This window comes from Bufo bufo, chromosome 1, assembly GCF_905171765.1.
Source record: "Bufo bufo chromosome 1, aBufBuf1.1, whole genome shotgun sequence".
Taxonomy (NCBI): Eukaryota; Metazoa; Chordata; class Amphibia; order Anura; family Bufonidae; genus Bufo; species Bufo bufo.
This window is the reverse complement of record NC_053389.1, coordinates 714,220,892-714,246,343: the sequence shown is the minus strand read 5'-3', so window position 1 is coordinate 714,246,343 and position 25,452 is coordinate 714,220,892. Positions and strand designations below refer to the sequence as shown.

The following is a 25,452-nucleotide window of genomic DNA, read 5'->3' as shown; positions in this document are numbered from 1 at the left end:
ACTTATATTGTTTAAAGTAGAAAATGTTTAACTCATTAGAAGAACATCATTTTCCCTAGTCGTCTCCATGACGCCACATCCTGAGACTGACTTCCCCTGATAGGACAGGAAAAACAGAGAGGTTTAAATCCCACCCCTACCCTCCATCACCAGTGTTTTTCCTGTCCTACCAGGATAGGACCCACCTGAGAAAACCTAATACAGGCCAAGGTCTGATCTGGAGGGAGGCTCTCACTCCTCTTTTTGGGGCCTGTGCAGGGGGTGCAGACCGTTGCTGTCCCATGTGAAGATCCCCCTGCAGTGGATTATATGCAGAGGAGAAGGAAGATGGCGGCCGGAGCGTCACTGTGATGCGATCCTGCCGATGCGTGATGTCAGATGCTGGGGGCGGAGCCGGACGTCATCTCCGAGCGCCACAGGTCCTTGCAGGTCACAGGAAAGATAAAAGGCCGCAGGAGCTGCTCAATGGTGTCAGGACAGCGCATCCTTTCTGCAGGAGGACATTGATGAGCTTATAAAAGCAATTAGAGCCACAATACAGATGGAGGTGCCTAATTCTGTGCAGGAAGAGATATTTGGGGAAGGGGGGGGTGTCTGTATTCCCAGTTCCAGATAATAATCAAAAGTTAATCTAGTCAGAATGGGAAAAGCCAGATAAAGGATCTTTCATTCCTAGGGGTATCAAGAGACGCTATCCTTTTAACGATGTGGATTGGGAATCCCAGAGTGGACACATCTGTGGCTAAGGTAGCAAAACATACCGCCCTGCCATTGGAATATTCAGTGCAACTTAATAACCCCATGCATAGGAAAGCAGAGCTCCTACTAAAGAAAAGCCGGGAGGCTACGGCAGCCCTTCTTAAGCCAGGGGTGGATTCTACTTGTGTAGCTAGAACCCTTAATCTGTGGCTAGAGCAATTGGAGTTTCATCTAATCAATAAAACGCAGAGAGATCAGATTCTGGAGAGCATTCAGTTACTAAAAATGGCAACTAGTTTGTTAGCGGATGCTGCGGCTGAATCCGTAAAACTTTCAGCACACACTGCAGTTTTATCTAACACAGCCAGACTGGTTCTATTGCTCAGAACATGGGCAGGGGATCTTGCATCCAAAAACAAGCTAATTTCCCTTCCCTTTTACAGCCAATACGTTTTTGGACCAGATCTAGACAAGATCGTAGAAAACGCCACAGACAGGAAGAAAGGCTTTCCAGAAGAGAGATATAAATCAGAAAGGCAAAATTTTCGTGGCCGTCAGTGCCAATCAGAACAAAGGAAAGATGAGGGGAAAAAGGGGAACAATGACGCCATACAAGTAGGGGGGGGGGGGGGAAAGACTCCGCTCCTTTTTAAGCACTTGGGAGAAAAAATCATAAAATTTGTGTATCCTAAACATCATAACAGAGGGTTACCGTATAGTTAGAATCTTCCCCTCCAGAAAAGTTTGTTATTACCACTCTTCCTCCCTCTCTGCAAGGTACCTTAAAAATCGGCATAGAAGATTTACTAAAATTAGGAGCAATAGAACCTGTCCCGAAAAATCTATTAGGAGAGGGCCACTACTCCCGCCTATTCTTAATTTTAAAAAAAAGTGGAAAGTCCAGAATTATAATAAATCTAAAACCCTTGATCAAACATACATATTACATATCAGAAGTTTAACTTTAAGAACAGCAGTAAAATTAATTAAAAGGGGAGCGGTAATGGCCTCAATCGATTTGAGGATGCTTATTACCATATCCGATACACAAAACATCGAGGAAATTCCTAAAGATTTGCAATCCAGACGAAGGGTCACATTAAATATTATCAATTTGTATGTCTCCCTTTCAAAATTTCCTCAGCGCCAAGAATCTTTGTTTCTTGTCTTGGTGCTGCTACCACCGCCGCCATGATCTTCGTAATCAGTGTCATCCCGTATCTGGGCGATCTTTTAGTCTATTAGAAAACCATTTACAGATCGTTCTAAACCACCTTCAATCGTTAGGGTGGATCAACAAGTGGGAGAAATCAAACCTTTCCCCAAGCTGCTGGAAAACGTTTTTAGGGATATCTTTGGATTTCGTTTCTCAGAGATCATTGCTTCAGTCTCTCAAAATAGAAAAATTGCAAAACCAGATAAGAAAATTCAAAAAGAGGAGATTCTGCTCTATCAGGACAGCAATGAAGATTCTAGGTCTCTCATCAGGTATCCCAGCGGTTGCTTGGGCTCCATTTAATTTAAGACCCCTTCAGAAACTCATTCTATCCAGGTGGAACAGGTCACAAGTGACTCTAGACAAACAGATTTTTTTTAGACGGAAATGTAAAAAAACTCCCTAAAGTGGTGGCTCATAGACAGCAACCCAAAGAAGGGAGTATACTGGAACCAGGAACGTCCCCTCGTAATCACAACGGACGCCAGTCTTCAGGGTTGGGGAGCTGTAGTTTAGCAGGAAACCTACCAGGGCAAATGGTCATACCTCATAAGGCAACAATCCTTGAACTTCAGAGAACTAAAGCAATTTGGGAAGCTCTGAAGAAAACCTCACATTTATCAAAAGACCGTCATGTTCTAATTTATTCAGACAATTCAACAGCAGTGTCCTTCATTCAGCATCATGGAGGGACGAGACACCATCCACTTCAGAGTTTAGCAAACAAAATATAGTCTCGATCTCGGCAGTTCACCTAAAAAGATCTTTAAATCTAAAAACAGACTACCTGAGCCATCATGTTCTGGACCCGGGAAAATGGACATTATGCCCAGAAGTATTTCAACTGATAATAGGAAAGTGGGGGCAAACCATCAATAGAACTTTTTTCCTCCCGGAAAAATCGTCAAATAAATCAATTTTTCTCCCTGAACCCAAGAGATCTCCCAACTGCGGTGGATGCCTTCAATCAGGACTGGACATCTCGCCTAGTTTATGCATTTACGCCCATTCCCCTAGTTCCCAAGGTCCTTCAGAAGTTTCAGAGAGAAAAATGTACCTTTTTATTTTGGTAGCTCCCTTCTGGCCCAAGAGAAACTGGTCTGCACTACTAAAGTCGCTCAGCATAGAAGCCCCTTTTCTACTACCTCTGAGATCAGATCTGTTATATCGGGGTCCCATTCTCCACCCAAATTAAAAATCCTAAAGATGTCGGACTGGATTCTAAAGAATCCATCCTCCTAAAATTGGGGTTATCTAATAAGGTGGTTTCCACTTTACTCCTTAGCAGGAAACAGAATACAAATAAGGTGTATTTTAAAGTCTGGAGGAAATTCGCCTCTTGGTGTGGAGATTCGTTCGATCAGTTTAGGCCCAATATATCGGCGATTCTAGATTTTCTTCAGGATGGATTAGACCTGGGGCTTTCTCCTAATACCCTTAAGGTTCAGATTTCAGCATTGGGGGCTTTATATAATACTAGTCTGGCAGAGTTTCTCTGGATAGCCAGGTTCCTGAAAGCAGCAGACAGGCTTAGACCACCAATCAGGAATATGGTAGCCCCTTGGAACCTTAACACAGTCTTGTTAACTTCGGGCACCTTTAAACCATTAGAATCTATTGCCATAAAAGGGCTCACCTTAAAAACCATTTTTCTGGTAGCTACAACATCAGCGAGACGAGTTTGAGAACTCCAGGCCTTGTCTATTCAGGATCCTTTCCTTAGTATTTTTCAGGACAAGTTAGTGTTTAAGTTAGATCCCAGTTTTTTGCCAAAAGTTGTTTCTACTTTCCATAGATCGCAGGATATAGTAGTACCATCATTTTGTGCCAACCCCAAAAATGATCGAGGCTATTTTTCATACCTTAGACATCAGACGAGTAGTACTAAGGTATCTATAAGTGACAAGGGATTTGAGAATTGACAATTGTACAATTTTTGCGGGCCAAATAAAGGTAAAAGAGCAGCAAAAAGTTATATTTCCCACTGGATAAGAACAGCTATTTCAGAAGCCTATAAATTGGAAAGGAAAGAAGCTCCCTCTTCACTTAGAGCACACTCTACAAGAGGCATTGTTGCTTCTTGGGCAGAAAGATCGTTAGCCTCCATACAACAGATTTGTAGGGTGGCAACCTGGAAAAATATACATACCTTTACCTAGACATTTTTTCTAGCGAAGACATGGCCTTTGGACGAAAAGTCTTTTGTGCTATATTTTATTTTTGCGGACCCATTGAAATGAATGGTTCTGTATACGGTCTGCAAAAAAAACGGACACTGAAAGAAAATACGTTCGTGTGCATGAGCCCTAATACTCATTTCTGACATCCAGAACATTGAGGGGGTGTTGTAGATTGGACAAGCAAAATTATGGAGCCAGTATGAAAGAATCCCTGATTATGCATGAAACATGCGAAAGTGTCAGCAAGAACGCAGGCAGCTGTCATCACAGTGACAACATTTAGCACTCCAGCTGCTGTGAAACTACAACTCCCAGCATGCAAAGTGCTCGGCTGTTCCTTTAACTCCCATAGAAGTGAATGGAGCATTCTGTTAGGTTGCAGTTTCAGAACAGCTGGAGTTCCTCGCTGATCCCTAGAGTAGTCTTTCTTAAACTGAACACATTGAGACCTTGGTAGTAATTTCACTGCTCTATCAGTATATGCAGCTCAGTTTCACGCACAAACTAACGTGCTGATTAACTTATTAATACATTGTAATAGCGATTGAACCTGATACTGAACTCCAAATCCCCTGCACAGACGTAGCTTTAAAACATAATGTTGTGGCTGCCTACAAGTGCCACTAGAGGGCGTACTGCATATTGTGTTAGTAAGTTCAATGTGTAACAGTGTAAACCAGGGATGCGGCTCTCCATCTGTTGCAAAGCTACAATTCCCAGCATGCTTGGACAGCCTACAGCTGGAGGGTATCCCTGGTGTATACAATAAATGCCCCCTAGTGGCAGCTGCATGTAGAGTGCTTCAAAAGCAATAAAAATACAAACTAAATTAATTGGCGTAGCTACTGAGATTTTTTTTTTAATTGTGGTGGTTAGGAGTGGGCATTCACTTTAATGCTGGGGGTACTGCCATATCAAGCCTGTTTTTGTTTGCACTCTTCAGACATCTTCTGTCCTGTCTTTTTTTTTTTGTGTGATTATTTATATACACTCACCTAAAGAATTATTAGGAACACCATACTAATACAGTGTTGGACCCCCTTTTGCCTTCAGAACTGCCTTAATTCTACGTGGCATTGATTCAACAAAGTGCTGATAGCATTCTTTAGAAATATTGGCCCATATTGATAGGATAGCATCTTGCAGTTGATGGAGATTTGAGGGATGCACATCCAGGGCACGAAGCTCCCGTTCCACCACATCCCAAAGATGCTCTATTGGGTTGAGATCTGGTGACTGTGGGGGCCATTTTAGTACAGTGAACTCATTGTCATGTTCAAGAAACCAGTTTGAAATGATTTGAGCTTTGTGACATGGTGCATTATCCTGCTGGAAGTAGCCATCAGAGGATGGGTACATGGTGGTCATGAAGGGATGGACACGGTCAGAAACAATGCTCAGGTAGCCCGTGGCATTTAAACGATGCCCAATTGGCACTAAGGGGCCTAAAGTGTGCCCAGAAAACATCCCCCACACCATTACACCACCACCACCAGCCTGCACAGTGGTAACAAGGCATGATGGATACATGTTCTCATTCTGTTTACGCCAAATTCGGACTCTACCATTTGAATGCTGTTCTACCGTCTTCTGCTGTTCTAGCCCATCCGCCTCAAGGTTGTGCGTGTTGTGACTTCACAAATGCTTTGCTGCATACCTCGGTTGTAACGAGTGGTTATTTCAGTCAACGTTGCTCTTCTATCAGCTTGAATCAGTCGGCCCATTCTCCTCTGACCTCTAGCATCCACAAGGCATTTTTGCCTACAGGACTGCCGCATACTGGATGTTTTTCCCTTTTCACACCATTCTTTGTAAACCCTAGAAATGGTTGTGCTTGAAAATCCCAGTAACTGAGCAGATTGTGAAATACTCAGACTGGCCTGTCTGGCACCAACAACCATGCCACGCTCAAAATTGCTTAAATCACCTTTCTTTCCCATTCTGACATTCAGTTTGGAGTTCAGGAGATTGTCTTGACCAGGACCACACCCCCAAATGCATTGAAGCAACTGCCATGTGATTGGTTGACTAGATAATTGCATTAATGAGAAATAGAACAGGTGTTCCTAATAATTCTTTAGGTGAGTGTATATATATATATATATGTGGTTGGTCCATAAGATGTAAATGTAGGCTTTTCGTGGACCCATCTATGTGTACACGCAGGACTAAGCACAAGCAGAGAGATCAAAGTGCGCATCTTGTAGAGCTGCATATGTGGACAGAGCGGTAAAAGTGACGGCCTATGCCCCAGAGATCTGCTTTTGGATACTGTATTCAGCAGTCCTACCAAGGTACCCTTGTAACACTTCAGATACTTGTGCTAATTGGCCTAAGCTAAATGTGATCTTCTGTTTGCAGAGACTTGTGCCCCTCCAGAGAAGTCACAGGACATGATTCCACAAAATGGGACATACTATGTTAATGTATTTTTCTGCATCTGTATTAGTTAAACTAAAGCCCTCACCGAGTAACCTGAAGCCTCATATGGACTTTGTAAATTATATTAGCTGGTTTATATTGTCATTAGTTTAATTAAGTGGTCTTGCATGGCAAGACCACTTACTGTTATCTCACATATATATTCTTATTATAGCCAAATTTACCACCCTAACTCCTCCCACAGTTTTTACACTAGATAGACAGTAATATACCGAAACATACGGATTGTTCCCGATTGGTGTGCTATTACTTTGTGGAACGTTTCGCTGAATGGTTCACGAAATATTGGTGTTGGGAGCTGACAAAAGCTAGAGTGTGAGCTGAAAAATCCCAAGCCCACCTACACAAATCTTATATCAAAACGTTCTGCTATCCCTGCTGCCACAAAAAATGTCCACGGCTAAGCCATAGTCCTGATAGTTTTCACAATATGACCATTTGTTTGCAACTCACGCCGCCCATTGACATTCATTGAAACTCCACTCTAGCCACCTCAAATTTGAAGGGCAATTTCTAAACTGCGACTGTGCCTTTATTTTTAATATTTCAGAGACATACTATGCATTAAAATGTGGGTCTGTGTAGGGTTGGGTGATATAAAAAATATTCAGACGATAACGATATTAAGAAATTTATTGTGATAACTATATATATCCCGATAAATACCCGTTTAAAAGAAGAAGAAAAACCACAAGGAGACATTATACTGTATGGGGGCAGCCACAAGGAGACGTTATATGGTATGTGGGCCTCAAGGAGACATTATACTGTATGGGGCGGCCACAAGGAGATGTTATACTGTATGGGGGCAGCCACAAGCAGACATTATACTGTATGGGGGCAGCCACAAGGAGACGTTATATGGTATGGGGGCCACAAGGAGACATTATACTGTATGGGGTGGCCACAAGCAGACGTTATACTGTATGGGGGCAGCCACAAGGAGAAATTATACTGTATGGGGGCCACAAGGAGATGTTATACTGTATGGGGCTTATACTGCTGGGACTCATGACCTGTATATTCCCCTTGGGTCTAGTACATCCCCATCTATGTGCACTGTACAAAGTACACTGTATACAGGGGTGGCCGGGTGCTGTACACTGTATATGGGGAGGGGTCGCGTGTTCATGTGTATATGGGGGGCAGTAAATGGTAAAGTGGTATATTTTTGTTTTGTGTGCTTTTCGTTTTCTCAACGCTAGAGCTGGCACTGCCATATGCAGGGGCTTCTGCAAAAACCGATGAGCCTGCCAATAGATGGTAAGATAGGATAGGAGATGGTATTACCTAGGAGACATGTTCATTCATTACCCTAGTCCGCATGAGTTTTCCCCCACTGTGGACAATGGTACAGGCCTGGCTCGCAGCTGGCCAGTGAGGATGCCATTGTCTTTTCTCCTCTCTTATTAGCTGCTAAAGTTTGGGCCTTCAGGGTGGCCTATGAGCGCCAATTCTCGGGTCGGTGGGTGGAGTCCAGGGAAAGTAGGAACGAGGAAGGGGCGGTTGCAGTGAGAAATGGCAGGCAATGTGCACAGGCGGCTGGACGCAGACATTTTAGAAGCGGTCAGTGCAAGTGCGATCGCTCCTATGACATCACTAATATACCGCAGTAATTAAGAAACTGTGATATCGCCGTTTCTTAATACCGCGGTATATCGTTAACACCGGTATATTGCTGGGTCTGGTGATTCTCACAATATAAAGCTCTTCACTGTAGGATTTATCATTTTTAAACTACAACCGTTTGAAGATGGCAACCGCCAGTGAAGTGAGCAAGTTGGAGCAGTTTGTTTTTAACCGCTCTTCTCTGCCCTTGCTGTAGAGCGAGTTGCCATAGGAACCCAGGCGTGTAAGCAGCCAGCAGAGTGACAAAAGCTAGAGTGTGAGCTGAAAAATCAGGACATGATTTCTAAACTGCCACCACTGCCTCATTTTCAAGCCCACCTACACAAATCGACTGCTAATGTTTTTATAAATGTATGTTTTAATGTAACTGTGAAGCACTTTGGGCAACAACATTGCAATTAAATGTGCTATGTAAATAAATAAAAGTTGAAATGCATTTCTCACTCTATCAAGCTTGCCATGTGCACTTTTTAAATTCAAACTGCGGCCCTCCAGCTGTTGTAAGACTACAACTCCCACAATGCCCTGCTGTAGGCGGATACCTGTAGGCTGTTCGGGCATGCTGGGAGTTGTAGTTTTGCAACAGCTGGAGGGCCGCAGTTTGAGGATGCCTGGGTTAGTGTAATGTTTACTATCTTTTCTCACTCCAAACACTCCACAGTTACTCAAGCCACTCCACCCAGTTACTCCGCCCACTCCACTTTTCTAGTTTGTGTAATGCTTTACAACTGATTGTTTTTCGTAATAAAACTAGCTCATAATAAAGATTGTGTGACTTAGTGGAGCTGTGGTTTACTTTAAATGGTCACTGACTTCACACAACTTTCCATAAATCGATTGTACAAGTGTCCATAAGAAACTTTGTAATATTAGAGAGAAATGTGTAGGTCTCAGGTTATCAGCTGTTTGCCTCTCCCCCTTTTTTCTTTTAATTACAATATGAATCTGTCCAGCATGGGAGCAACTCACTCATATTACACATGTGAATACAAGTCTCTACAGAGGGGGAGTGGAGGCGTGAACAGGAGCAAAGTTAAACTCGCACAGACTGCGGCAGCTAAATAGGAAGCTGATATCTCAGCCCAAGTGCTTTACTCGTTACTATACAGGTAGGTTAGTATTTCACTGTAATGTCATCCATGATCTTAGAGCTGCTTCTGATTAAGACAAGGTTAGGAAGCAGATTCTCTTCTACTTTGTGTGCACTGGATGACGGGTGGTCTCCACCCACCAAATCTGCAAACTAGACATTCAGCATGCACAAGGGGAAAACTGGTAAACAATGCCAGATAAGTGGCCAGAAATAGCATTAGTCCCCATGTACACACTACACTCTTGATTAATGCAGTTTCTTGAAAGGTTAAGTATGCTTATGTATTCCAAGGAATGGTGACCATATTGCCCACAGCGGTAGTCATCTGATATGACCCGTTATAATTTGTCTTTAATAGGTGTGGAAATTATTGATTTTTTTTTTTGTTTTGTTTTATTGACCTATTACCATTGAATTATACACTGTCCTCCATTACAACACTACTCAGCACGTTAAGTTATTATACATGCCTGATGTATAGTGAACACACCCAGTGCCCTTTGTTTGAAAGATGCTGCAGCAAGTTTGTTTTGCTGCCCCATTTGCAAGTAAGTAAAATGACTGCTGCAGTCTTTGCGCAGTGTGCTTGGGTAGTCTGTGACATGCCCACTGATCTTGGATTGGCCAGAATCATAAGCATGCAGGGGGTGTCTCGGACTACCTGAGCATACTGTACATTAGATAGTCTGAGACGGTCTGCCATTTTACATACACGCAAAAGGGGGCAGCAAACTGCAGCAGTATCTTTCAAACGGAGGGCACTGTTTATTAGGCATGTGTATTAAAACTTACTGTGAACCAGAGGGTCGCTGTTAAGGCGTTCCTAAGACTTTGATATTGATGGCTTATCCTCAGGATGTCCCATTCAACTAAATGCAGCTGAGCTGCAATACTAAGCATAGCCGCTATCCGAAGGATGGTGCTTTGCTTGGTAAGATGCAAGGAGGCTGCCTAACTGATATTGATGACTTTTAGGCTTCTTTCGCACAGCAGTGTTTTGGTCATTGATTTCAATCACTGATTGTGAGCCAAAAACCAGGAATGGGTCAAAAATGTACAACAGGTGCAAATCTTTTCATTATACCTTATCTCTCTGGAGGCTCTATTCCCAGCTTTGGCTTAAAGGGGTTCTGCACTTTCATTTAACTGATGATCTATCCTCTGGATAGATTATCAGCTTCTGATCGGCGGGGGTCCGACACCCGGGACCCCCACCGATCCGCTGTTCGAGAAGGCAGCAGCGCAGCCGCCTTCTCACTGTTTACCGCCAGCGCTGCTACCTTCTCTATTAGGGGCCAGCTGTTCGGTTCCACAAAATACGGAATGCACACGGACGTCATCTGTATTTTTTGCGGACTGCAAAATACATACGGCCATGTGCATGAGGCCTTAAACTTCATCAGATTTCTCAGCAATGCTTCCCCCTTTTAATGGCACTTTCTGTATTATCTTGACCTGAATTTGCAATAGCACCTTACAGAATCTGCCATCTAAGTCTCCCTGCATACATTGCTGCTGTGTGCAGAAAATACAAATGGAATCTGCTTCAAAAACGCATTAAAAAAAAAAAAACGCACAGTCTTGCTGCAGATTTTCTGTTTGTTAACAACTCCATTGCAGTCTATGGGGAAAACAAATATACATAAGGTGCAGAATAGTGCAAACCATCAATTCACAAGCTGCAGATTTTTAAATCCACACGGCAGGTCAATTTCTGTCTATATAAAATACTCCATGGGGGACATTTACTAAGCATATTGCGCCAGGATTATAGAGTAAAATGTGTCAAAAAGAATGGAGTTCTGATTTGCACCACATATCTCAAATGTTTTCTCCAGAATTTTCACCATGAAGAATTGATCACACCAGAAATGAGTTATATATGTCAAAGTGGGTGGGGCTATCAAATTGGCGCATATTACGCCTCTTATATTATTAGCACAAATTATGCCTCTTATCGACAGAAGTGGCTCAAATTGTTGTAGACAATTAATCCAGCTTATCTGGTGGTGTTTCGTGTAAAAAGTCGCATTTATGGCATAAAGAGGTGACTTTTTGTCAAATAGTCATATTTATGAAAAGAAAAACCAACTCGTCATGGGAACAAGTGATAGAGAAGTATTAAAACGCGAAGCATTTATTTTTATCTAATATAAATGAGCTACACAACAAAACATTCAACAACAAAAAAAGTTTGAGATAAAAGGCGCAATTTACCACTGGAAATGTCGCAAATATGTATCAAATGTCGCAAGTGTAGTCTGGCAGGGGTGGCTAAATTGGCGCATTTCAGTTTAAAAAAGTCATGTTAGTCCTATTGGCGCTAAAATGTCACAAAGAGAGATATAGGCGTATAATCAAGTCACACTTTAAAAGTGGCGTGCGCCTTTTGATATAGGAGGTGAAACAAATCACCACGGGCTGCCTCTACGGTACTGAAAGTTTATGGCCGGTTTACTATAAAATATGGACCGCAAAAGCTGGATAAATAAATGCAATATAAGACCTCATACAACTGGAAACCATATTCAGCTGAGGCATGAATTTCATGTAATGATTTTACATCTAGAATTTCAAACATTTATTAACCTGATGACACAAATTATATCTATAAAAGGAGTATCCTGGAGGAAATTTTTTGGCAGAATCCACTGCGCTGTGCTTCTGAAGTATTTGCATAGTGTCAGCACAGAGTCAGGAGGCTCCATCAAAGCACCATTTGATTTAGTAACATCTGGCCACTAAGGCTAAGTATTAGTCAAGGCAGTCTGTACTCTTTCTGTAAACTATGGAGTCAATGTGTTGTATACTTCCACAAAGGCAGTGAGTTTCAACAACTCAAAGTTATAGGTACACAGGATGGCGAGTAAGACACTTCACTTTATGCTGGAGCAGATAATGAATTTTTGACAATATGATCAATAGACAGAACAAAAAGTAAAGTTTTGGATGATAACTAATTATAAATTAAGAATAAAATAGAGAAAATTTTACAGGGATCAGCAACCTCCGGCACTTCAGCTGTTCAGAGACTACAGCCAAGTATGCATGCTGGGAGTTGTAGTTACACAGCAGCTGGAGTGCCGAAGGTTGCCAATCCCTGGTTTAGACTTTTTCATATTCCCTACACTGTCTTCTATATTACATCTTACCAAATACATTATTGTTGGTCAAATATGGTCCAATTTACATACATTTAGAGCATCACTTGGGCCAGTATAAGACTAGTCTTAGGGCTCATGCACACGACCGTATGTATTTTGCGGTCCGCAAAAAATGGAACAGCTGGCCCCTAAAAGAACAGTTCTATCCTTGTCTGTAATGCAGACAATAATAGGACATGTTATTTTGGGGAACGGACATACGGAAACGGAATGCTCACAGAGTAATTTCCGTTTTTTTTTGCGGACCCATTGAAATGAATGGTTTCACATATGGTCAACAACCCCCCACCCCAAAAAAAAAACAACCCGGAACAGATACGGAAAAAACTAACGTTCATGTGCATGAGTCCTTACTGTCACATTTATGAGGTGATATACGTTGGTGATGATGGCCTATTGTGTTCAGTAAAATGAAAAGGGACCCTTAAAAGGGGTTTTCCAGGATTTTAATATTGATGACCTATCCTGAGGATAGGTCATCAATATCAGATCGGAGGAGGTCCAACACCCGGCACCCTCGTCGATCAGCTGGTTGAAGAGAAGGCTGCCCCCCGTGCGAGCTCAGCCTTCCTTTCATTGTTTACCTGCTGGCAGTTGACAGCGCAGTGGTGAGCAGATGTAACTACAAGCCACCCCATAGACTTCTAAGGGACGGCTCCGTAGTATACACTTGAATAGGAACGAGTCGTCCCATAGAAGTGAATGGGACGGCTTGCAGTTACACCAGCTCAATGCTGCACTGTCGACAGCGAGCAGGTAAACAATGACGGGAAGCCAGCGGTCGCACAGAGGGCGGCCTTCTCTTCAACCAGCTGATCGTGGGGGCTCTGGGTGTCGGACCCACGCCAATCTGATACTGATGACCTATCCTGAGGATAGGTCATCAATTTCTAAAATCCCAGAAAACCCTTTTAAATATTTACACAGATACCGTACATGAGTGTGGTTTTTAATATTTAACTAATGGGAAGCATCTATTAGGGTACAGTCACAAGTTCAGGTTTCATGGAGTGAATTCAGTGGAGAAGTTGTATCTGTCCTTAATACTTTCCCTCCTTTTATGATCCACTCCTAATTTTGGCTTCCAAAACTGCGTCAAGAAACTTGAACGTGTGGCCGTACCCGGACATTCATATGACCCACTAGACTCAGGCACCCATGGATCTAATGCACAGAACTTAGAGCAGTGGTTCTCAACTTTTTCATGCCAAGTACCCCCTAGTCACAGGAAGTTTAAGCCAAGTTGCCCCAAGGAAGCAAACGGTGATCAATATTAACCAAATAAGACTATTCTCATTCCGCGGTTTTAAGCCCTGTTCTAAGTCTCGCTCAGCAGTTCCTTCAGATTTGACAGAAAGAATAGCATTCATTCTCTAATCTTTCTGTCAAAACGACAGACACCAAATTAATGGACCCATGATGGATAACTATTACTATTTAAGTTACATTCAGCACTACCAAACCTACAGGAGAACGCAATCCCACAATGTCGCCTCTGCTGTAGATGTTCTTTTTCCTCATCTTCTCCATTTGGACCAGACCATCTTAGATTCCTACTTTTGCATCATCCTGCCACCCCTAACAGTCTCCCTGAAAACATTAGTACCACACAGACCGTGCCTCCTTCAAGAATTATTGCCACACGGTGGCCTCCAAAATAACTACACACAGAAAATAGTTCTCCTGAAAGTCAAACTAACAGTAATAATTCTCTCCCAGAGTGCCCTTAGTAGTAATAGCGCCTCAATAGTAAATGTCCTCCCTTGTGCTGCATTAATAATAATAATACCCATACCAGTAATTATTTTCCCCACAGTGCACCAGTAGGAAAAAAAAAAAAAAAAGCCCACCATAATGCCCCCTATAGTGCTCCGGTAGTAATAAAGCCAACCATAATACCCAGTAGTAATAAATATGCCCTTTAGAGTGCCCCAGTAGTAGTAATGCAATGCAGTAGTAATGACACCCACCACAGTATGCCCCAAAAGGAATAATGCCTGCCTATAGTGCCCCTAGTTGTAATAAAGCACCCATATTATTTGCCAGTAGAAAAAAGCCCCCTTTATAGTTCCCTTAGTACTAATGCCCCCTTATAGTGCTGGCAGTAGGGAAAAAAAAAAATCCCCCCTTATAGTCCACCTCCAGCAGTACTAATGCCCCTTATGGGAGCCAGTAGAAAAAAAAAAAGTCCCCTTATAGTGGTTACAGTAGTGCCAATTACCCCTTACAGTGCCTAGTAGTAGATAACAATGCCTCCTTATAGTACCCCCCCCCCCCCCCCCCCCCAAGTTATAATAATGACCTCCCCCTCCTATAGTGACCCAACCTCATGTTGCAGAAGAAAACCTCAAAAATAAATGCTTACCCTCCATGCTGCTGTCTGCGATAGGCCTGTGTCCTGATCTGCTTGCAGCCCAGTTCAGGCGGCACAATGGTGAAGATGTCCCGTCTCTGATCGGCTTATGTCCCATTGCCTGTAGCCTATGAGAGTGAGCGGCGGGCCAGGGAGACATCAGTGTCCCGTCATAGCATTCAACTGTACCACCATTCTAAAGACGGTGATAAAGCTGAATATCGAGAGGCCCTAGCAACCAGCAATGATACACTGCTGGCTGCCACGGCATTTTCACGTACCCCCTCGTGTGCTGCGGGTTGAGAAACACCGACTTCCTCAAGGACTGTTATTTCAATAAAACTGGGTCTTGTGGCCATAATATGTTTATTAAAATGTGGCCTAAAAAGCAATATGCAATACCTTCAAAGTTTTTTTTTATTTATTTTTTACTCCCTATCCACAGGATAGGGAATAACTGTCTGATCGCTGGGCATCTTACCAGGCAGACCCCCAGTCATCACAAGAAAAGAGATCCCCGAGTCCCCTCTGTACTGTGCATGTGTGACCACTGCTCCATTATTTCTATGGGACTGATGAAAACTGTGGCGGTCTACTCTATTGGTTGGGCTAAAAAAAAAAAAGGCCAAGAATCAGTGGCGTGGTGGCTATAAATGGAACTTTTTGAAAACATGACAGGTCCCTTAATGCAATTAAAATTACAATGGTGATAAAAGACGGAGATTCACTTTAACATTACTGGAATGAGCGCAAATGAAGAAAACATAAATTAATACCCTTGTACATTTTCCACCTCCATTCAGTGCTATCAACCCAATATAATATATGATGTTACATATATCTCTACCTCTTAGAAGGTAAAGGTTTGAAAGGTTTCCGATTGTTCTTCATCAGGTCCTCTGACAATACTAAAATGCTTTAATGCCTCCTATAAAATGATTTAGTTTTAAGATTCTCTAAAAAAAGGTTATAAAGAACAGTTATTACAAAGACCCTTAAATATACCAGAAATGTACACAAATAGGATGCAGTTGACCTGCCCATGATTTTACACTTGCCTTTTAGGCACATAGAAAATCAGTCTACTGGACTCATTCATACGAATGTGCTTTAAGTAAAAAAAAAAAATATTCATTCGCCCTATGCATACAAAATGTAACTACAAAATCTGAGCTTGGCGAGGGCATTCACGTCGGCCCCCATATTGCACCAGTGATGTGCTATGAAAATGGCCTGCAGCGTTGTCACTATACAGAGCGGTGCCCGATACTGAGCAGAGCTGGCACTCGCTACCCGTAGGTACACCTGAAAGAGGAGTTTGGATTTCTGAATGGCACAGCAGGAATTGTATTTGGATTTAGAATCAGCCCTTGATGTAATAGTGGTGTAGACCAAACTGCAGTGTAGTCTGTAGTGGTCGGCCTGCGACACCGGTGGTGGAGTCATTCCCGTCCGATGGTTACATGACCGCACAAGTCTTTGGTGAAGGATCGTCAGCATTTGCTTTTTTTCGGATACTCTCTGTGAAAGATTAGGAAAGTTAAGAAATATAAGAGAATAGAAGAGATTAGCATTTTATTGCCATGTCTGTACGCTTTCTTCTGACCTTCTGCTTATGAATTATAAGGCCTCTTTCACATGGGCGAGATTTCCGCGCGGGTGCAATGCGTGAGGTGAACGCATTGCACCCGCACTGAAACCGGACCCATTCATTTCTGTGCACATGAGCGGTGATTTTCATGCATCACTTGTGCATTGCGTGAAAATCGCAGCATGCTGTATTTTGTGCGTTTTTCACGCAACGCAGGCCCCATAGAAGTGGAATGCATTGGCTGTATGAGTAATACTGTGTGTATTACTCATACAGCTTCCGGGGCCTGTGAGATCCAGGGGGCTGGATCTCACAGGCTCTTCACCGGAAGGCAGCGCAGATGCCTCAGGAAGGCATTGCGCTGCCTTCCATGCCATCGGGTCCCCCCCACAGCCCCATGGGGACCCGATGGCACCACCGCAGCACCAGGTAAAAGCCGCAAATTGCAGGTCTGAATTGACCTGCGGTTTGCGGCGATCGCCGACAAGGGGGGGGGGGGGGGGGGGGCGTCACGCAACCCCCGCGCATTTAGCCGAGGTGCCTGCTCTGATTTGAGCAGGCACCTTGTTCCGATCACCGCCCGCCGGAGATTGGAACAACACATGACGTACCGGTATGTCATGGGTCCCTAAGGGGTTAAGCCTTCAGGAGCTTAAGATTTTCATTTTTTTGTTTTTTACTCCCTACCTTCCCAGAACCATAACCCTTTTTTTTTGGTTCACAAGAAGTCATATGGGGGCTTGTTGTCCTTTCTAATGGCGCTATTTAATAATGCATACGATGAAGTGGAAAGAAAAATAAATCAAAACGTAGGAAAAAACTTTTTTTCTCTTTGCATCACCATATTCTGACCCCCATAACTTTTTTATAGTTACGTCTACGAAGCTGAGGACTCATTTTTTGCAGGGCAATCTGTAGCCTTTATTTATATCATTTTGGAGCGTGCACTGCTTTTGATAACTTTTTTTTAAATATATTTAGAAACTTTAACCTTTTTTTTTTCTCCACTTTTTTAAAGTCCCCCTAGGGACTTTAACATGCTATCATTAGATTGCTTTTTCCATACACTGCATTTACTGCATTTGAGAATACAGCCTATCAGAGATTCTATATATTCCTATGGAGCACTGCCACCCGCAGACCCCCATAGGAATATACCTGTGTTAGGCATGGTAGCCTCAAGCAGGCTCTAGGTTACCAACAGCGAACTGCTTCCCCGATCTCAAACCAGGGAAGCCGTTTTTGCTCCAGGAGCTTAGAGCCCCTGGGAAAAGCTGCCTGAGCTGCAGTGTTCACAACTGACCACGGTAACAGAGGTTAAATGTCTTTGATCGGTGTTATTGCTGATCGCAGTCATTAGCCCTGGGTGTCTGCCGTTTAAAATGGCAGAAACTCGGTGGCTATGGCACCCACTACGCTTGCGTGTGCGCGTCATTTGACAGGACTTCTGCCGTACATATAATGGTTAAGTGCATGACAATGTTTCAATGAGATACAAGATATCTATTGGTTCTGTGTGGAGAAGAAAGGATTGCTCAGCATCAGCCATAAATCAAACAATTACCTGCTAGATCTCTCCTCCCAATGCCAACAAGGCCTTCATACAATCCTTTCACTGGGTTATCTCCAGCTATCACCACCCCATGCAACCAGATCAGCAGCATCCTGTGTCCATGGTCCCTGTAGCTTTTGCTCCCTAAAACAGAAAGATCATGTGAGCAGGGCCGGATTAAGAGCATCATGGGCCTGGTGCAGAAGATTTTAATGGGCCTTTTTATAGAAAATGAAAACGCAACGCAGAGCAACTTTTTATAGCACAAATAAAGTGTGAATTTACGCAAAATTACACATGTGAAAATACGCATGCATAAAGTTTGAAGTGTGAACGGGTCTGCGTAATCCCATTCAAGTCTATTGGACTAAAGTTCATGCGTAATTTTGAAGCAGATTTACGCACGGGTTTGCGTGTGAAAAATCTGCTGTGTGAACTTATCCTAAGTGTACATCTCTGGCCACAGTTTAAATATACAGCCATCTATAAAGATGGCTGTATTATGTATAGCCACCCCCCAAGGAGTTAACTAGTGCTGCTGGATAGGTCATTCAGGAGCATGAAAAAGCTATTCACGTCTCGCTTTTCCATGCTCCTGAATGGCATATGTGTTTATAAAAGCTAATCTATGATAAGCAGATATGCCATTGAGGAGCTTGGAAAAGATAGGTAGGCAAGAAATAGTCACCTAGCTTTTCCATGCTCCTGAATGGCATATCTGCTTATATGCATACATGTTTATAATAGCCAAGCTATTCTAAGCAGATATGCCATTCAGGAGCATGGAAAAGCTAGGTGACAATTTCTCACCTTACCTTTCCATGCTATGCTCCTGAATGGCAAATCTGCCTATAGGCATATCTGTTTATAATACCTGATCTATTATAAGCAGATATACCACTCAGGAGCATTGAAGAGCTAGGTGACTATTTCTCACTTAGCTTTTCCATGCTCCTGAATGGCATATCTGTTTATAATAGATCAGGCTCAGCTATTATAAAGATATATATGCCTATAAGCAGATATGCAATTCAGGAGCATGGAAAAGCTAGGTAAAAAAAATCATCACCCAGCTTTTCCATGCTCCTGAATGACATGTATAATCATCTGACAGTCAGCACGGTTCGGTCCTACTAAAGGATTGCGGGGCGGCCGCCAGGCAACCTCAGCGAGGCGGCCTATGCGGGCCTAGCTACGGTTGGCCTATGCGGACAGGGCCGGACTGGGGATAAAAACCAGCCCTGGAAAAAGTTGCACACCAGCCCCACAGCATTGTGTCCTTATTTACTTGTTTATAAAAGGCGAAAGCATTCATTTTAAAACACGAATATGAATTTTGCCCCACATAGCTCTTTTGTAGAACCCCCATGGGGGGGGGGGGGGAGCATGTAGCAGAGCTAGTATAGCATGTAGCAGAGCTGTGTGTAGCATGTAGCAGAGCTAGTATAGCATGTAGCAGAGCTGTGTGTGTACAGGGTGCATGCAGCAGTGTAGCAGAGCAGGAAGCCTGGTAGGGACTCAGTGACACTATTCTTTTAACTAATAAACTCTCAGACAATTATCTGAGTCCCTGCAATAACTATAGCCACTACATCACAATCTGCTCCACGGCATTCACTGCAGCAGAGCTGTGTTTGCCAGGAGCCAGTCCCTCCTGACCTTTGGTTCACTTGAGAGCCGACTCAGGCTACTTTCCCACCTGCGTTCGGAGCTCCGTTTGAAGGGGCTCACAAGCGGTCCTGAACGCAGCTGTCCAGCCCTAATGCATTCTCAGTGGAGGCGGATCCACTGAGAATGCATCAGTCTGCCAGCGTTCAGCCTCCGCTCCGCTCAGTGAGCGGACACCTGAACGCTGCTTGCAGCGTTCGGGTGTCCGCCTGGCCGTGCGGAGGCGAGCGGATCCGTCCAGACTTACAATGTAAGTCAATGGGGACGGATCCGCTTGAAGATGACACTAAATGGCTCAATCTTCAAGCGGATCCGTCCCCCATTGACTTTTAATGTAAAGTCTGAACGGATCCGCTCAGGCTACTTTTAGACTTAGAAATTTTTCTAAGTTATAATGCAGACGGATCCGTTCTGAACGGATGCAAACGTCTGCATTATAGGAGCGGATCCGTCTGATGAAACATCAGACGGATCCGCTCCGAACGATAGTGTGAAAGTAGCCTCAGCAAGTGAACCGAAGATCCGATTCATGAAAAAGATCCGAACTTCCCATCTCTAAGAGCAGTGACGCAGCCGCGGTGACAGAGTGGGAAGGGGGGGGGGGGGGGGGGGCGTGGTGTAGTGACAGCGTGGGGAAGAAGAAATTACAGAGCTGGAGGGGTGGAGCAATGAAAGGTTCTGCATGTGTTGTCAAACTGGGAAGGTGAGGGGGGTCCTTTCCATGCCACATCAGCAGCTAGTTTGCCTAAACCACCTAGAGGTACGGGTAGTAATGTGCTAAGATTAGCAAGAGTGTGCACTAAACTAATTGCTGTGATCACATTAAGGGCCTCGTTCACACCAGGCAGTGCGTTCCGGCCTGATTCTGTCCAGAATGCCCTGCACCGCATTGCGGCCGGCTAACTATATTGTGAGGCAGGAGGGGGCGTAGTGGTCTGTTGAAGTGATTGGCACCATAACCATGCCCAACGGCTGCAATGCGATTGGCTGCACAGGATCGCAAGGCACATTATGTCTGCGGTCCAGTCAAAACAAAATGCTGCAAGCAGCCTTGTGACCGGACCTCAGGCATAATTGTGCCTTGCGATCCCGTGCATCCGATCGCCTGCGCCTGTGGCTACGGTGCCATTCACTTCAATGGATTTTCACGCCCCCTCCTGCCCCACAACATAGTGAGCCGGCCGCGATGTAGGCATTCTGGACAGAATCATCTGGTGTGAACGAGGCCTAAACTTAGTCATTTCACACCACAAAGGCTGGAACGCAAGCCAGCCACCCATCCCTGCATAAGAAAGCGTGGCGGTGCATTGAAATAAGGTTTTGATTTAAAATTATTTTTTGTATCAGGACAAGTAGGTTGTCATGAGGAACAAGTAGATCGAGCCCCCGCTTTAGTCCTTCGACAAGTAGTTTTTTTAAAAATTTCCACACCCCTGCACTGTTATGGGGGATCTGCGGATGGCACTGTTATGAAGGATCTGCGGATGGCACTGTTATACAGGATCTGTGGATGGCACTGTTATGAAGGATCTGTGGTTGGCACTGTTATGGGGGATCTGTAGATCACGCTGTTATGGAGGGGATCTATGGATGACACTGTTATGGGGATCTGTGGATGGCACTGTTATGGGGATCTGTGGATGGCACTGTTATGGGGATCTGTGGATGGCATTGTTATGGGGATCTGTGGATGGCACTGTTATGGGGGATCTGTGGATGGCACGGTTATGGAGGATCTGTGGATGGCACTGTTATGAGGGATCTGTGGATGGCACTGTTATGGAGGATCTGTGGATGGCACTGTCATGGGGATCTGTGGATGGCACTGTTATGGGGGATCTGTGGATGGCATTGTTATGGGGATCTGTGGATGGCACTGTTATGGAGGATCTGTGGTTGGCACTGTTATGGGGATCTGTGGATGGCACTGTTATGGGGATCTGTGGATGACACTGTTATGGGGATCTGTGGATGGCACTGTTATGGAGGATCTGTGGATGGCACTGTTATGGAGGATCTGTGGATGGCACTGTTATGGGGATCTGTGGATGGCATTGTTATGGGGATCTGTGGATGGCACTGTTATGGAGGATCTGTGGTTGGCACTGTTATGGGGGATCTGTGGATGGCATTGTTATGGGGATCTGTGGATGGCACTGTTATGGAGGATCTGTGGTTGGCACTGTTATGGGGATCTGTGGTTGGCACTGTTATGGGGGACCTATGGATGATGCACTGTTATAGGGGATGTGTGCTATGACTGTACTCTGTACTCAGCCTCCGAGTCCTACCTGATACACAGCCCTGAACAGCCGGATGACAGCTCTGCACAAGCAGCAGCTAGCAGGCTGAAGGACCTTCCGTGATGTCATGATCATGTGATCAGTCACATGTGTGGGAGGAGTCAGGCTCCGGGCAATGTCCGTGCTGGAGCCTGCTGTTGGGGGCGGGGCCGGGGGATGGCTCCTCTCTCTGTCAGTCCCTCTGTGTAATACTGCACCAGTCAAGGAGCCTCCTCGCTGTCGGCACGGCAGGCCGTGCAGCAGTCAAGGCTACCGGCCTAACGGGCCGTGCCAGTCCGGCCCTGTATGCGGGCTGCTGGGCCTATTTTCATGCAGGGGCCTGGAGCTGCAGCTCCATCCGCCCCTACGTTAATCCGGCCCTGCATGTGAGCTCATGTATATGTGAACCAGTTACATAGTCTAGTATACATATTTGAATCTCCAGAAGTGTAACTACTCTCTATGATAATCATAATGAGATTTTAGCACCACATCATGCTATGGAACCGTATTTTCCTTAAAAGGAGTATTACGGATTTAGTAAATGAAGGTAATTCTTTGTGGAAAGAAAAAAAGTTATGCATTACCTAGTCTACCACCATAAAAATATTTGTCTCCCCGGCTTGTTATAAGACACTGCTCTGACAAGTGTACTTAAAAAAGGGTATTCCCATCACAGCCAATGGGGGCATATCGCTAGGGTATGCCCCTATTGTCTGATAGGTGTGGGTCCCACCTCTACGCTGAGAATGGAGCGGGGAGAGCGGTTGCTGGAGGACCCCAGGTTTCCCGGGGTCCAGCCACCGCAAGCGCTCTCCGCATACAAGTGAATGGGAGCGCACCACACTTGCGGCGCCACCACTCCATTCATCTCTATGGGGCCGACGGAAATAGCTGAACCAGCGCTTGGCTATTTTCGGCAGCACCATAGAAATGAATGAAGGGCAGCTGTGCATGCGTAACCACTCTCCACCACCTCTGTTCTCTTTATAGGTGCAGGTCCCAGCACCTAGAAGACAATGGGGGCATATCCTAGCGGTATGCCCCCATTGTCTGTGATGGGAAAGTCCCTTTAAAAGGGGTTGTGCTGCGAAACAGCTATATTCTACAGACTGGGGATCAAAGTTAAAAAGTCAAAAAGCTGGACAACCCCTTTAAGAAATACTTCTACTTCTGATTTTTTGAGTACCTTCACATGATGCAGAATTTGAAAATAATTTCCAACCATTTGAATGGGACTGCAGAAATCCATGTGCTTCCAGCCAAAATGACCCCAATGCAGATGAATGGAACTGATTTTGAGTTGCAGAATTTTATGCAACAAAATCTGCTGCGTGTGAAGGTGCTCTTACTCAGCTAGAATAAGAAAAAACTAATGTGAAAAGGTTTTAAAATGATAACGTGTACAGTGGCATTTTCTATACCTGTCCACTGCTGCTCTATAGCCAGGATGTGGGCATCTGTGAATTTCCAGTATTGGGCCAGCTTCTTCCACTCATTGGGTTTCAAGTATTTTGTCGCAAGCCTCCAAATAACAGAGCGGATATGCTGCGTCTCCAGGCGATGGTCCTGTCTGAAAGTCAAGTGTCTGGCCCCCCAGGAGTCTGAATCACTGTTCAAATTGTCCTGTCATTAAAGAGATCAAGAAACCAATCTGAATCCAGATGCTTCCCAAGGAAATATTAGGAAACTAAGTCTTCTGCAGTGTTAGGACATATGGATGGCACATTTCCTTCATACCTTATCCCACTTGTAAAATCGATCTGCCTTAATGATCATGTCTGCCAAGTTGATGTGATTCCCGCGAGCAGCCACATCAAGTGATGTCTTCCCTTGCTGGAAAGTAGAGCACATTTGCTATATGGGTACAGGGTTATATACTGTACAGCTCCACCTACATGCAGTATTAAAGGGGTTGGGCATGTTTGAGGTTTTTTTTTGCAAACCTCCCTCTTTGGCAGACCTGCAAAGGGAAGAATACTTACCTGCTTCTGGGAGATGGCTCACCGCTCCTTCTCTGTCCTGCCTCGGCTTCTCCTTTTTGACGCCGCTGCAGCCAATCGCTGGCTGCAGCAGTGAGCCGCCTCCCTTGTGTCACATGACCATTTGTCATGACAAGTGGCACAGGTCACTGCTGTGGCATCAAAACGGAAGTTTACATCCTGGGAGCTGAGAGAAGAAGCTGAGGCCGGAGAGAGAAGGAGTCGGAGTCAGTGTCGGGAAGCAGGTATGCTTCTCTTCGCAGGTCTCTCAAGGAGCGAGTCCCCCCACAAAAGGTGCACAAACCCTTTAAGGGTCAGCGTTGTACCTTGTCTTGTAACTTCAGATTCACCCCTTCAATGAGGATCATTTCTGCCATGTCCTGCCTCCCATGTTCTGCTGCGATATGGAGCGGAGTCTGCAGTCTCTGGAAAGACAAGGACGCATTACACATACGAAATAGGTCCTAGACGCTGGCATTAGTTTGGGACTGGCACAAATGCAGGAGCTGTGCTCATTCAGACAACAGTTTGACCAACACTTAATTAGGCCCTTTGATCACAACATAAGACTCTCATTGTTCTAGCCACCAGAAATATTAAAGGAATTGTGTCACCAAAATCTTTATCCGTTAAATTCAGACAGTAACACATCTCCTTTTGTCTAATCTGTTTTTATTTTCAGATTTTTTTTATTTATTTCTTGAACATGATTATGGGGGTGGCCATCTTGCCTGAGATGTTCTTAACATCATTTAGAGAGCATTAAGAAAATTGCCTTAAAAGAGCCATAGACACAATGGTCAGGAGGGGACCTCATTGACTTCTATGAGAGAGTTTTCTAGGCGTGCTCTGTGACCTGTGTAGAGGTCATTGTACAAGGAAAGAATACATAAGATCCGACAATCGCCTATTGTGAATCGTAGATCATATCTTATCTGTACAAAGAGGTGATATTACAGGCAGGATTAGAAAGAGTTAACTGCAGTAAAGTGATCTGTACAGGCCAGAAGTGATGCTAATTATTAGACATGGTGGCCAGTGCGAAAAACTGCAGGAATTTATCTTTTGTTTGTTTCAATATCTGGAATACATAGAAAATTAAAAACATAATCCCTTTAACATGGACATGAATCCGGAGATATCAGGATCAGTAAACTTAGAATCCTGATGCCGGATTTAGCCGCAGATATCCATATACAGGGGGGGGAAATCTGCACAGCCACAGATTCAGCTATGGAATTTGTGTCCATTTCTGGCATCTAAGGCTAGGGCTACACAGCGAGTAACGACTGGGCGACTTTAAAGTTAAACGTTGCACTGCCATCAGAACTAAAGCTAGTAAATGTGGTTGCACAGAAATCCCGCAAGCTCGGATTCCTGCCTAACTTAGTGTATGACGCAGTAGTGCCACACTGTGCCCCACGTCACGGTGTAGTCTTAGCCTGGCTTCATCTATAGGACTGGTTGTCTGTAGGAGGACTAAAACGGAACTTTTTTATTATCAGAATTACACCAGTTGTCTGGCATATATCTGTCGCAGCATGCGGGCCAAAGGTTATTATCGCTGCAATCTGCAACTTTTCCCCGCTCACGCCAGGTCG

General features: G+C 44.3%; 1 protein-coding gene across 2 annotated transcripts in view; it reads right to left on the bottom strand.

Moving 5' to 3' along the window:
- Positions 1-13,258: 13,258 nt before the first annotated feature.
- Positions 13,259-25,452, bottom strand: part of ANKDD1A (ankyrin repeat and death domain containing 1A) — an 82,691-nt gene continuing 70,497 nt past the window's right edge. For both annotated transcript variants that reach the window (XM_040414262.1, XM_040414263.1), the window contains 5 exons: positions 24,178-24,276; positions 23,610-23,705; positions 23,294-23,495; positions 17,932-18,063; positions 13,259-16,297 (listed from right to left, as the gene is read on the bottom strand). In XM_040414262.1, coding sequence (XP_040270196.1) covers positions 16,236-16,297; positions 17,932-18,063; positions 23,294-23,495; positions 23,610-23,705; positions 24,178-24,276 — 591 coding nt within the window. In that variant the 3' untranslated portion in view covers positions 13,259-16,235. The remainder of the gene's footprint in view (positions 16,298-17,931; positions 18,064-23,293; positions 23,496-23,609; positions 23,706-24,177; positions 24,277-25,452) is intronic.